At 55.8% G+C, this 12,180-nt stretch overlaps 1 protein-coding gene across 1 annotated transcript; it reads right to left on the bottom strand.

Annotated features, from left to right (window-relative positions):
- Window positions 1–606: 606 nt before the first annotated feature.
- Window positions 607–6,326, bottom strand: EDN2 (endothelin 2). Its single transcript, XM_064172642.1, has 5 exons — window positions 6,149–6,326; window positions 5,663–5,795; window positions 4,418–4,537; window positions 3,540–3,644; window positions 607–2,764 (listed from the first exon to the last, which is right to left on the bottom strand). The coding sequence occupies exons 1-5, from the start codon at window positions 6,210–6,212 to the stop codon at window positions 2,653–2,655; spliced, it is 534 nt and encodes a 177-aa protein (XP_064028712.1). The 5' UTR covers window positions 6,213–6,326; the 3' UTR covers window positions 607–2,652.
- Window positions 6,327–12,180: the final 5,854 nt, after the last annotated feature.

Raw genomic sequence — 12,180 nt, 5'->3', positions numbered from 1 at the left:
ACTGCCTTCCAGTACCTGAAGGGGCTCCAGGAGAGCTGGGAAGGGACTTTGGACAAGGGCTGGGAGTGCCAGGATGAGGGACAATGGCTTTGAGCTGGGAGAGAGGACATGAGGAAGAAATTGTTGAGAGTGAAGGTGGTGAGACCCTGGCTCAGGTTGAGGGTGGGGAGACCCTGGCACAAGTAGAGGGTGGGGAGACCCTGGCACAGGTTTCCCAGGGAGGTTGTGGAGCACAGAAGCACAGAATGGGATCAAAGATCCCATTCTGTGCTTCTGTGCTCCACAACCTCCCTGAAGGTGTTCAGGACCAGGCTGGATGAAGCCTTGAGTGACCTGTTCTAGTGGGAGGTGTCCCTGCCTATGGCAGGGGGTTGAAACTGGCTGAGCTTTGAGCTCCCTTCCAACCCAACCCATTCAGTGATTCTCTGATGATTCACTTTAGCCCTCAGCACATTTCAATCCATTCACAAGACCCCACACAGCCTCCTTATACCCTCCTCCCCCCTCCCTCAAGCTCTGCTGTCCATGTCCCTTTCAGAGGGCTTGTAGCCAGCTGGATTTCATCCACTTCATCACCACCACCCATAAGGAAGGGGGAAAAAAAAGTTATTGACTTTTGTCATGATTTATTACAAATTAAATGTTGCAATTTAGTCTGAATTAAAAAAACCAAACCAACAATCAACAGATTTCAATAAATAGGCAGATTTCAGGATGCTACATGTGTGCAGCAAGTCACTTGAGGAGGTACACTGCAGACACAGGGAGATACAATTTGTCCTTTACCAGCAGGAGTTCTGGTTTAAATTCGTTAGGCTCACATTAAACCATGTGCAAAGTTTCTTTCCTCTGGAACAAAACCCTTTCAGGATTTTCATTCTTTATTTTCTCCCCCCCCCCCCTCCCCCTTTGGTTTCAGAACAACTCAAAACCTTCAGAAGGTCAAAACTATCTATGTGAAAGGATAAAAACAACCCTAAAGAGATCCTCTTGCAGCTTTGGGGACCGAGTGCTCAGTCTGCCCTTTCTTTGGCCATACAATCGGTGGGTCTCAGTTTCCACCCTCCTAAGGCTTAAAGCAAAGCATCGAGGAAGTATTTTGTATGTCCGACGGGACTGCACTTGCAGCAGCCACAGATTTTGGTCCATCACTGACTTCAAGCAGGCTCTGCAAACGCTCGTGTGCAATACTGGGCTGGGCAGCAAGAGGGACCCAGCAGGGACCCAGCAGAACAACTCTCTACCTGCACTAACCCGATGACAGCTGCAGCCACAGCTGGCAAGAGAAGTTAACCAGCCCAGGCAAACGAAAGTGCATTTCTGATACAGCTCCAGAGCCTCGAGTTCGTGTTTGCCTGCAAGAGCAGCTCCTGGGCTCAGTGTTTTAACCTTCCCTCCTCCAGGCCAGCAGTGCCCTGCTGCTCCCTGCCTGGGGGAGCAGGCAGGAATCTGGCACTGGATTTCAGTCCAAGCCCTTCTCCTAAAGCTGTGCAGGCATTGCTGTGCTCTCTCTCACCAATTCTTTCCTCCACAGCCATCCTACCTGGCCCTAATCCATCCTCTGCTCAGGTTACGCTTCTCACAGTGAGATGCTGTCCACTGTCATCTATGACCCCAGAGCCCTGACTGAAGTGAAGCAGCAAGCAAGCCTCTGTGTGCTGTATTCCCACTGCCCTCCTCTGCCCCTGGCCTCTCCTTTCAGGCAGAGCTGGAAGCAAGCTGGGATATTAGGTTGAGCTGAAAGTGCTCTACCCTGCTAAGGTTATGTCTGAGGAGATGAGACAGGCTCATAGCACTGAGCTCACCCAGACAAGCAGCTCAGCTCTGCCTCAGAGCCAGTGGGGCTGCTGACCTAGGCTACATGGAGCTGCATGCACAGAGCTCCACTGCAGACTCCCACCCCTACCCTGATGACCAGGTCGTGCTTGGCTCTGATGCAAGCTCCTGGGTGAGCAAAGCTGTCCTCCACCTGAGCCAGAGCCACTTAAGGCCCTCCAGTTAGGGTCTCAGCCAATGCCACTGACTACTGAACTGGCTTTCAGGCTTCTAGGTGATGTCTACCTTTTAATAGAAGCTGGGAGCTGTTTGGCCAGGGGAGTCTCATTCACGGGCACCCTGCACTGTCTGACAAGTGAGACAGCAAAGTGCAAAGGTGAGCTCACACTGCAGGCAGCTTTTCCCCCTCTACAACTACCAGCCAAGCCACCTCTGACTGGGGTCAGGCTGGAACCATGCTCAAAGATGACTCAAAGGCAGAGCAGCCCAGGCCACTGACATGGGCTCCATGCTGCCAGGTGCAGAGCTGTGTGGCACCAGCCAGTTTGTACACAAAACAACCACCCAGCATGGGCTGCCCCTCTGCCTCGGGCTCCAGTGCAGAGCCCAGCTCGTGCTCCTCCAGCAAGACCCTTGCCTGATCCAAAAAGGCACAACTCAGCTCCACAACACATCTGTGACTGTATAGAGAGAGCTTTCCCTTTACATCAGTCTCTGGAGTGCATGCAGCACTGGTTCACACCAGGGGCATGGAGACTTCCACTTCTTCCCCCTTCCACTCATGGCCTTTCCTTCAGCTCTAACTACCAACAGTGGCGTTAGTGGCACCCACAGGGCTCCAAATTCTTCTGGTGAGCTTGGTGTGCACCTGCTCCTTTATCTCTTCTTCTTCCAGATGTTCTTCTCCCAAGGCAATGCTGCCAGCTGTGGGCTCCTCTGAGAGCGGCGCTGATGCTTGCCGAGCCGCAGACGGGAGGCAGCGAGGTCCCTGCCAACAGGAGAGACAACAGGAGGTGGTCATTCCCCAGTCCAGCCTCCCACTACTCAGCCACAGCCCCTATCCTATTCACCTACCCCTTGCCTAGTTATTTATCTGCCACCCCATCATTTCTGGGGGAAGGAAGCTGGAGGATGCCCAGCGGCAGCCACAGCAGGTATCTGTCCAGCCCAGTGGTGCCTTTGCACCAGTAACAGAGGGTTCCAGGAGTGCTACAGCAGAGCATGGCCCAAGTGATGCTTCCCCAGATCTGCCTTTCACAAAGTGCTGTCTCTGCATCTGACTGAACTGATTTAACTGCCTCCCATGGAACAAAACACCTTCAGCTCTCCAGCTCCAACTCAGCTGCACTCTTGGAGCCCATGGCTTCTTCCACCAAAGAGTCTCATAACTCCGTGATGTGATGGGAGAAAGAGTTCTTCCCTTTGGTCCAGAAGTTTCTGGCCAGACATTTTCCTGCCTGCTGCTGACCCTCCCCTCCTTGCATAACACCCATTTGTCTGTCCTGTGCCACAGGAACTGCCAGCTCCAACCAAGAGTTCCATCTGGTTTTGGAAGGACAGCAGGGGTTTGAGCAGCCCTGCTTCCCTCAGCTCTCAGCCTTCCACCCTACAGAGAGCAGAAAGAGCCAAGTCTGCTTGTTTAAAGGCAGACAGGAGAGACAAGTCAGGTCAGACCCAAGTGGTGACTGCACTCTGGAGTCACAGCCACAGGCTGCGAGGTGCTGCCAAAGGACCCTCAGAGGTGGTTTAGGTGGCACACTCACCTGAGAGCCCTCAGCAGCCCGGGATGGGAAGGCCTCACTCCACTGCTCTGCAGAGACTTCATTGATGCTCCAGAGCTTGCTGGCAGCTTCAGAGTTTGGAGGTACCTAATGAGCAAGAGGAGATGAATGAACTACTCACATCCAGCCATGCTGTGGTAGGTAGCAGGGGGAGGGCTGCTCTAATGTCGCCAGTGACAGACTGTGACAGTTGAATGTGGGGTTTTGAAGGGTTAATTGCAGCTATTTGAGAGCTATTCATAGCTCACTTCTGCTGCTCCCCTCTTTTGTCAGACCTGCCTCTATTCACAGCCCCATTTAACGACTGGAGATTTTAACTACTGCCTTGCTATGACACCAATGACAGGTCCCTGCGGGGACTCTGCTCCCACCTCCCCACAGGTTCTCTGTGCCACTGGGTGAAGCGAGGCAGCTAAGAGCCCACATGCACTGGAATGAGCTGGTGCAGAAGATACAGGACACAGTCTCACACAGTCCTACCCCCCTGCAGCCTCTCCCACCTGTGCCACGCAGGAGACACTGGTGTCCCAAACTTCCACACCCTCCCCTGTCCCTCTCCCAGTGCACTGCCAGCTCCTCCCTTCCCACCAGCGCACACAGCACTTGCTCAGCCTCCTGGCAGCGGGAGGGATGAAGGTAACACTGCTTCATATGGGCCCCTAAAGAGTCTATTGTACAACAAAGCCACCCTGGTGACACTTTGCCAGGGCCTCCTGGGAGGGGTACAAAAGCCACTAGACAAGTTCCAGCTGTTTGCACATCGCTGCGCAGCCGCCCCTGGGGAGGCTCCGCTGTCACTCCAGCTCCTCAGCTCTGCTCTCACCCCCTCAGGGACAGCCCCAGGACCCCCTCGGACTTACCTAGCCTGTGGCTGGCAGAAGGTGGCACAGATGCTGTCCCTGGAGTGCAAGCACTCGCACCTGCCGAGCGCTCTCTTGCGCCGCCTTGGCGGACTTCCCAGCCCGTAGGGAGCGGTGTGCCTGCTCGAAACAAAAGAGAGCAGCTCTGCAGCTAACTTTTTATTAGCCCACAGCTTTATAACGCAGCCCTGGGAGGCGGCCAAGCCAGTGCCAGGATAATAAAAGACTCATCTACAGCTATAAGGTGAAAAGGCCACTGATAGGTCTAAGCCTTTAAACCCCAGCTCCTCTCCCACCTACTGCTTTCCCCACCCTACCCCTCCCAGGGAGATTGCCACTCTGCGCTGGCTTGCAAATGGAATTGTCTCTCCTCACAGCAGCCCAGGTGCCCGTGCAAGGGTCGCTGGACGGGCTGGGTGAGCTGGCACTTCACCTGCGTGGCACAGCTCGGGAGGAGCACAGCTGCCCCAGTCCCAGTGCGGAGTAGAGAGGTCAGGACTCCCCCTCCCCGCCGTGGGCTCAACACACAGGACAGTACAAATCAGGATGTCTTGGGGCCATAACAGGTTCTTCTGATCACAGCAGGCTCTGGGAGCCGTTAGCACATTCCCACTCCATCTTTGATCACAATCTACTCTCCCAGAGGGTTTGGGATTGGCAGCGACTGCAACTATTCTCTGAGCAAGCAGCGAGTTGTAATTGCACGTTGGGAAGAGCGATTATAACCACACCTGAGTACATGTGTTGTGCTGCAGTGTGATGGCCATTGGCCTGAAACTGCTCCCGTTGCTGCTCCAGCATTCTTGAGGGCAGGACTTGGCAGCCACAGCAGGTTAGTGCCAGCCCACCACTGTCTCATTAACAATACTGGCACCCAGCAGCCCGGGTTGCAGTTTGCAAGCGGGTAGAGGAACTTTCTGACTCGCAGCTATAACATCTTGGTGTTGCTTTTGGCTCGCAGAGACACAAACCTCAGCAAAGCACAAAGGAAGCAGCAGCCTGAGCTTTCACCTGGGCTTTCCCTCTGCTCCCACCTGGCTTACGCTGAGCAGGAGCACAGCTTGTCCCTTGCTGGACGCTGGGAAGGACTGGACTTGCTATGCTCTGCAGAGGAGGTGCTGCAAGAGCTTCCCAACAGCGGGACCCTTTTGTACCTTCCTCTAACCTCAGCCCATCCTCCATCAGAAGTCATTTACTCACCCACAGAGCACCCCCACCCCTCCTGAAAGCTCCCTGCATGCTTACCCTGGTGTGTTGACCCAGATGATGTCCAGGTGACAGAAGTAAATGCATTCCTTATCTAGCCAGCTGTTGCAGGAGCATCGTTTGGTCCTGGGGTGGGCAGCCGGGTGGGTCTCCACGGGATGATGTCCCATACCTGCAGCAGAAGGAGGAAGAGATGAGCCGAGGGTCGGCGCAGAGCTCTGCGGTGCCCGTCGGTCCGTCAGCTCTGCGGGCGCTCCCGGGGAGCCCTCCGGTGATTTCTGCAGGGCAGCAGCGCTCCAAGAGCTGCCGGTTACGGCTGGGGGCTCATCAGGGACTCGCACACCCCCGAAGCTGCTCCCGAAGCACAGGCACCGTGGAAAGCACCCACCCCGCAGCCAGCCTTGGGGGCATCCTATGGGCAACTCCATGCGGCCCCAGAACGTCCAGCCGAGGGGGCAAAAGGGGTTTCTCGGCCAGAGCAGACCCTCCCCGGAGGTCCGAAGCCGCTGCCAGCCCGGGGCTCACCGTCTCCCAGGAGGACGCAGAGGGCGAGCGCCAGCAGCACGGTGCCGGTGGCAGGGCTGGGCATGGTCGCGGCTCTGGCTGGAGCGGGGGCTGCGGGAGCTGGGGGGGTTGGGTTGGTTGAGGCTTTTCTTTCCCCCTCTTCTCCCGGCGCTCGCTGTGCGGTGCTGCCCCTGCCGCCGCCGCGGTGCCTCTGGAGCCGGCGGGCTCCTGGCAGGTGCTTTATAGTCCCGGAGCCGCCGCGTCACGGCCCCGCTCCGCCCCGCGGCGTGCAGCGGGGAAACAACCGGGGCCGGGCACGGCGGGAGGCGCTTGCACACCCCCGGCCCGCGGCTGGCCGTGCCCCCGGCCCCGGGCCAAGCCTTAACCCTCCGGGGCAGAACTTCGGAGCTTCTCCCGGCAGGACTACTCTGCCCGGGCAGAACAACCCCTCCAGGGCAGATCTTTTCCTCCCGGGGCAGAGCAGACCTCACCTCCCCGGAGCAGCTCATCCCACTCCGGAGCCCGAGCAGATTGCACCCCCTTAGGGAGATCTCCCCCTCCTCCGGGAAGAACAGACTTCCACCCCGGGCAGACACCCCCCCCCTCCCCACTCCGGGGAAACCCTTCCCTCCGGGCCCCCCTGCCGCAGGGAACACGCGTGGGCACTTCCACCCCCCTCTGCTGGGAGCATGCCCGAAGCGTGGAGTGAGACCGGGGACAGCGTCGCCAGGAGGTGTCAGGGAGTGGATGCGGCGTGGGCAGGGTGAGGAGCATGGGATGCTCTATGAGGGCAGGTGGTCTCTTTGCTGCGGGTCTTGAGTGGGGGCTGCTGCTGTTCCCACTGCATGGCTGGGGCTGAGGTCAGGGCCTTCCAGCAGCAGGTGAAGGCAGAAGCCATGGAATCAATCATAGGACTATTTAGGTTAGAAAAGACTCCTCAGCCCAGCCATGAACCCAGCACTGCCAGCTCAGCACCAAACCATATCCCTCAGCATCACATCTCCATGGCTTTGGAGCCCCTCCAGGGATGGAGACTCCACCACCTCCGTGGGCAGCCAAGGCCAGGGCTTGACAACCCTCTGGGAGAAGAAATTGTTCCTAATGTCCAACATATGTCACCCTCGGTGCATCTGGAGGCCATTTCCTCTCATTCTATCTTTCATTCCTAGGGAAAAGAGCCCCATCCCCACCTCACTCCAACCTCATTTCAAGAGAGCTGCAGACAGCAATGAGCTCTGCCCTCAGCCTCCTCTTCTCCAGGCTGCACACCCCCAGCTCCCTCAGCTGCTCCCCCCCAGCCCTGTTCTCCAGACTCTTCCCCAGCTTCGTTGCCCCTCTCTGCCTCATCCTCTCAATGTCCTCGAAACCCGAAGCCACTTTGGGAGGCAGTTTCGGTCGCCGCCGGCAGATGGAGCGGGAGGGGTGCAGGCAGCGTCTGCCGCCCTGGGAGCCCCGCAGGCTCCACGCGTGGGGGTCAGTCCCAGCCCCGGGCACGTCCTCCAGGCATGGTGACAAAAGGGTAGGTGAAGCTGCAGCTTAGCAGGTGAAGCTGATCTGCCTGGGAAGGCTGATTTAACCTGGGTGGAATCTAAGGCAAGTTACACTTCAGGTAACGTTTTTGCCCGATTGAGTAAAATGTAACTGTCCAATCAAAGCTGCTGCTTGCTCCTCGTGGAATCACTTCAAAGGTTGCTGATAGATGGAGCAATTAACATTTCTTGCGTTGAAACTGCCTGGGTTTTGCTTCAACACCACTGCTGCACAGTCATAGACTCATAGAATCGAGCAGGTTGGCAGAGAGCTCCAAGCTCAGTCAGCCCAACCTAGCACCCAGCCCTGCCCAACCAACCACACCATGGCACTAAGTGCCCCAGCCAGGCTTGGCTTCAACACCTCCAGGGATGGACACTCCACCACCTCCCTGGGCAGCCCATTCCCATCAGCACTCTTTTAGTGTGTGACAGACAGAGGTCAGCTCCTGGTGTGCACGAGGCACAGCAGCTTCATCCCAGCCATCATGTGTGCCATGCAGAAAAGAAGTGTCCTCCGAAGAAGCACTGGGTACTGACCACAGCAGAGATGGAAAACTGCTTCCAGGCACCCCATAGAACCTGGGACCAACACCTCAGCTCTGAGGGGCAGCTGCCAGCCTCACAAGGCTTGGGTGGATCTTGGGAGAGGAGCATGCTTTGGAGGGCAAACAGGTTAGCAGTGCCTGAGGAGCTACTGCACTTAGAATCCCAGAATGGTTTGAGTTGGAAAGGACCTTAAAGCTGATCCAGTTCCAGCCTCCTTGCAGAGACACATCCCATCAGCTCATCAGAACTGCTCTAGCAGACCAATGCCTGGATCCAGACCACTGCTGCATGTGTCATGGAATCCCAGAATAGTTTGGGTTGGAAGGGACTTTAAAGCTGATCCAGTTCCAGCCTCCCTGCAGGGACACCTTCTACCAGCCCAGGTTGCTCAAGGCCTCATCCAACCTGTCCTTGAACACTTCTAGGGAGGAGACATCCACAACCTCCCTGGGCAACCTGTGCCAGGGTCTCACCAACCTCACTCTAAAGAGTTTCTCCCTAATCTCCAGTCTCAGTCTCCCCATTCTGAGCTCATAAGCCACTGCCCCTCATCCTGCCCCCATCACCTGCCTCCAACCTCCTTTCAGGGAGGTGCAGAGAGTCATGGTGACTTGACTGTCTCCCCATGGTTTTGAAGGTTTCCTGGGAACAAGGGAGTGTGTTTGGATTTGTTTACCACCTAAAGATGTCCTGGAGGGGTTATTGCACTGCCTGCATCATGATGGCAATTGCAGTGAATCACTGAGAGGGCTCATGCAAAGCAGAACACGTGTGGGGAAGGGAAAGTGCAATAGGAAAGAGTGTGGTGAGCCAGGGTGTGGAAAACTGCTTTCAGCTGAGCAACAGCTTCTGCTGCAGCATCCCGTGGAGGTAACACAGCTCACAGCTGCATTCCTGCACATGATGGGGAGAAGCTTCAGCATGCAGCCAGACCAAGCTGCAGCTCCCTCTCTGTGTCCATGCAGGCAGAAGATGTGTGCAGGGCAGAACCCAGGGTAGGGCCAAAATGATGTGCTGAGGGGAATGTTCTGTCCTCCAGCAGCTCAGTCTCGCTGTGATGGTAGGTGGTGATGGTGCCCCAGAGCTGGGCACTGATGGGGCCACACCTCCAATACTGGATTCACTTTTGGGGCCCTCAATCCAAGAAGGACATTGAGAGGCTGCAGCAGGTCCAGAGAAGGGCAACAAAGCTTGGGAAGGGGCTGGAGGCCTGGGATGGGGAGGAGCAGCTGAGGGAGATGGCAGGGCTCAGCCTTGAGAAGAGGAGGCTGAGGGCAGACTTCATTGCTCTCTGCAGCTACTGAAAGGAGGTTGGAGTAAGGTGGGAGTTGGTCTCTTATCCCTAGGTGATACAAGGAGAGGAACTGGCCTGAAATTGTGCCAGGGGAGGGTTAGGTTGGAGATGAGGAACAATTTCTTTGCTGCAAGAGTGGCCAGAGGTTGGCAGAGGTCACCCAGGGAGGTGGTGGAGTCCTCATCCCTTGAGCTGTTGAAGAAAGGTGTGTCCATGGCACTTGGGGCCGTGGTTTAATGGCCATGGTGGGGTTGGGCTGGTGGTTGGACCGGGTGATCTGGGAGGGCTTTTCTAACCAAAACAGTCCTGTGGTTCTACAGGAGCTCAGGTACTGCCCACAGCTGTGCCAAGCAAGAGGCCACAGGAGGCCACAGAAGATGGAAAATGTGCGAGTGGGATTGGAGGTAAAATTGCAGAGTGGAGGGCACCAGGCAGAGAAAGTCAGGAGCTGTGGAAGTTTTATTTTGAAAGACCAAAATCCAGAGATGGCAGTGGTACAAGAAAGCTGCAGTGAGGCAACCAAGGTGCAGTGTGCAGGGCAAACGAGCAGAGGGAGGGCTTTAACCTCCGCACTGATGCGATTCACTCTGCAGAGCATGGGGAAGTAGAGCAGCAGCAGAACCTGCCCAGCCCAGGCTCCAGCTGTGCCAAGTTTCAGAGGTATGTCAGAGCTGGGATATGTGTGACATTCCAGATGCCAGCTCACTGATATCATAAACCTCCCTTGGCTCCTGTTTCTGAGATCCTCACTCTGGTCACTGCAGGGTGAAAGAAGATATCCTCGACGTGGGGAAGGCAACGCAGCAGCAGTTACCCCACGGAGGGAGGGCTGGGGAGTAGCTGACATCATCTGGCTCAAAGCAGGGCCTCCTTCTTAGCAAAGGTGGCTGCATGAGTTATGAGGCACAGCCACAGGTATGTGGCTTTCCAGGGTTCACCTGCTGAAAGGATCAGAGGAGAACTTTGTCATCTGCTGACCTCTCATGTCTCCAGGAAGGAAGAAGAGTCTCAAGTTAACATGAGGGTTTGGGGATATGGGTTCAAGAGGTTTCCTTTCCAGGCTCCTTTTGTGGCCACAGCTTTTTCACTTAGCTTTTATTGCCAAGAAGAGCCTAAAGGTAGACAGAACTGTCTGGAAGGTTTCCTTGCATTACTAGAAGTGCTCAGGTACCTGCTAGAGGCAAAGCTCTCAGAGCATGAGCAGTCCACTGCCATCAGAGCCCTGCCTGCCTTTAATGCCAGCTGCAAAACCATCTCTACACACCTGACCTTTCCACCAAGGTTTCTCTCTTGTTTCCTTCACTTCTCATAAATCCCAGAGAGATTTTCACTGGCACAGAAAATGGAGCAAGTGCTGCAGCCTCTTGTTCACAGCAGGGAGTTGGAGATGATTTTTTCTCTCCAGGAAATACCCTGCTGCCTTGGGCAGGCACAGACCTGACCAGCACATGGAGAGAGGTTTGGCACCAGCATTTCAGAGGTCTTAAAGGCTGGACAGAAAACTCCATTTGTGGCAGAGAAGCAGGAATCCTGCAAAGAAGAGGTGAGGTTGGGGTTGCACTGAGCTGCTTTGCACTGATCATGCTCTGGGAGCTTTGCCAGTGCTCTGGGAAGCTTCCAGACAAGAAGTTGCCCCTTGTGTTGAGCTGGAACCTCCTGTGCTGCAGCTTCCATCCATTGCTCCTTGTCCTATCCCAAGGAGCAGTGAGCAGAGCCTGTCCCCATCTCAGCCCTCAGATAGTTATAGACATTGATTCAATCCCCTCTCAGGCTTCTCTTCTCCAGACTAATCAGCCCCAGGGCCCTCAGCCTCTCCTCACCAGGCAGTGCTGCAGTCCTCTCACCATCCTCATTGCCTTCCACTGGACTCTCTCCAGCAGGTCCCTATCCCTCTTCAACTGGGGAGCCCAAAAGTGAAGGCAGTGCTCAAGGTGAGGTCTCAGCAAGGCAGAGTGAGGTGGAGGAGAATCTCCATGGGTCTGCTGGACACTTTTCAATGTCAACCAGGGTCCCTTTGGCCTCTTGGCCACAATGCAGAGCTGAGAGCTTTGCCCAGAGCTGCAGAAGTTCTCTGTGAACACAGCAGTGGCTTCCCAAAAAGGCCTTTGCCTTTAGGCTGGGAAGAAGAGTGTCCAGACACAGGCTGAAAGAGCTGCCTCAGCATCAGCCACCCCCACAGTGCTCTCCTGCCCTCTAACTGTGCTGCCTTCAAGAGCAGCTGCTTTGGATCCCAGAATCAAAGAACTCTTTTGGTTGGGGAAGCCTCTTAAGCTCATGGAGTCCAAGCAGCCTCCAGCTGTCCCAGGGCTGGGGCTGAGCCATGGCCCTCAGCACCACATCTCTGCCTCTTGGAGACACCTGCAGGGATGGGGATTCGACCTCCTCCCTGGGCAGCCTCTTTGGGAGCCCTTTCAGTCAAGAGGTTTCTTCTAACATCCAACCTGAACCTCCCTGGGGCAGCTTGAGGCCATTTCCTCTTGTCCTGTCACTTGTTCCTTGGGAAGACTCCAACCACCAAGTGGCTCCAACTTCCTTTTAGGGGTTGTAGTGAGGCAGAAGGTCTCCTTTCAGCCTCCTATTCTCCAGGCTGAGCACCCCCAGTTCCCTCAGCTGCTTCTCACCAGCCCTGCTCTCCAGACTGTCCAAGCCTCCTTCATATCATTCATATGTCATTACTAGAG

This window comes from Pogoniulus pusillus, chromosome 37 (assembly GCF_015220805.1).
Source record: "Pogoniulus pusillus isolate bPogPus1 chromosome 37, bPogPus1.pri, whole genome shotgun sequence".
In the NCBI taxonomy this organism is placed as follows: domain Eukaryota; kingdom Metazoa; phylum Chordata; class Aves; order Piciformes; family Lybiidae; genus Pogoniulus; species Pogoniulus pusillus.
The sequence above is the reverse complement of the archived record's forward strand: the minus strand, read 5'-3'. Positions and strand labels throughout refer to the sequence as shown.

Coding starts and splice junctions, on each gene's coding strand:
- EDN2 (XM_064172642.1), bottom strand. CDS start 6,212: ATGCCCAGCCCTGCCACCGGCACCGTGCTGCTGGCGCTCGCCCTCTGC. Junction 4,538..5,662: donor ATCTGGGTCAACACACCAGG/GTAAGCATGCAG, acceptor TGTTTCGAGCAG/GCACACCGCTCCCTACGGGC. Junction 2,765..3,539: donor GGGCTGCTGAGGGCTCTCAG/GTGAGTGTGCCA, acceptor TCCTGTTGGCAG/GGACCTCGCTGCCTCCCGTC.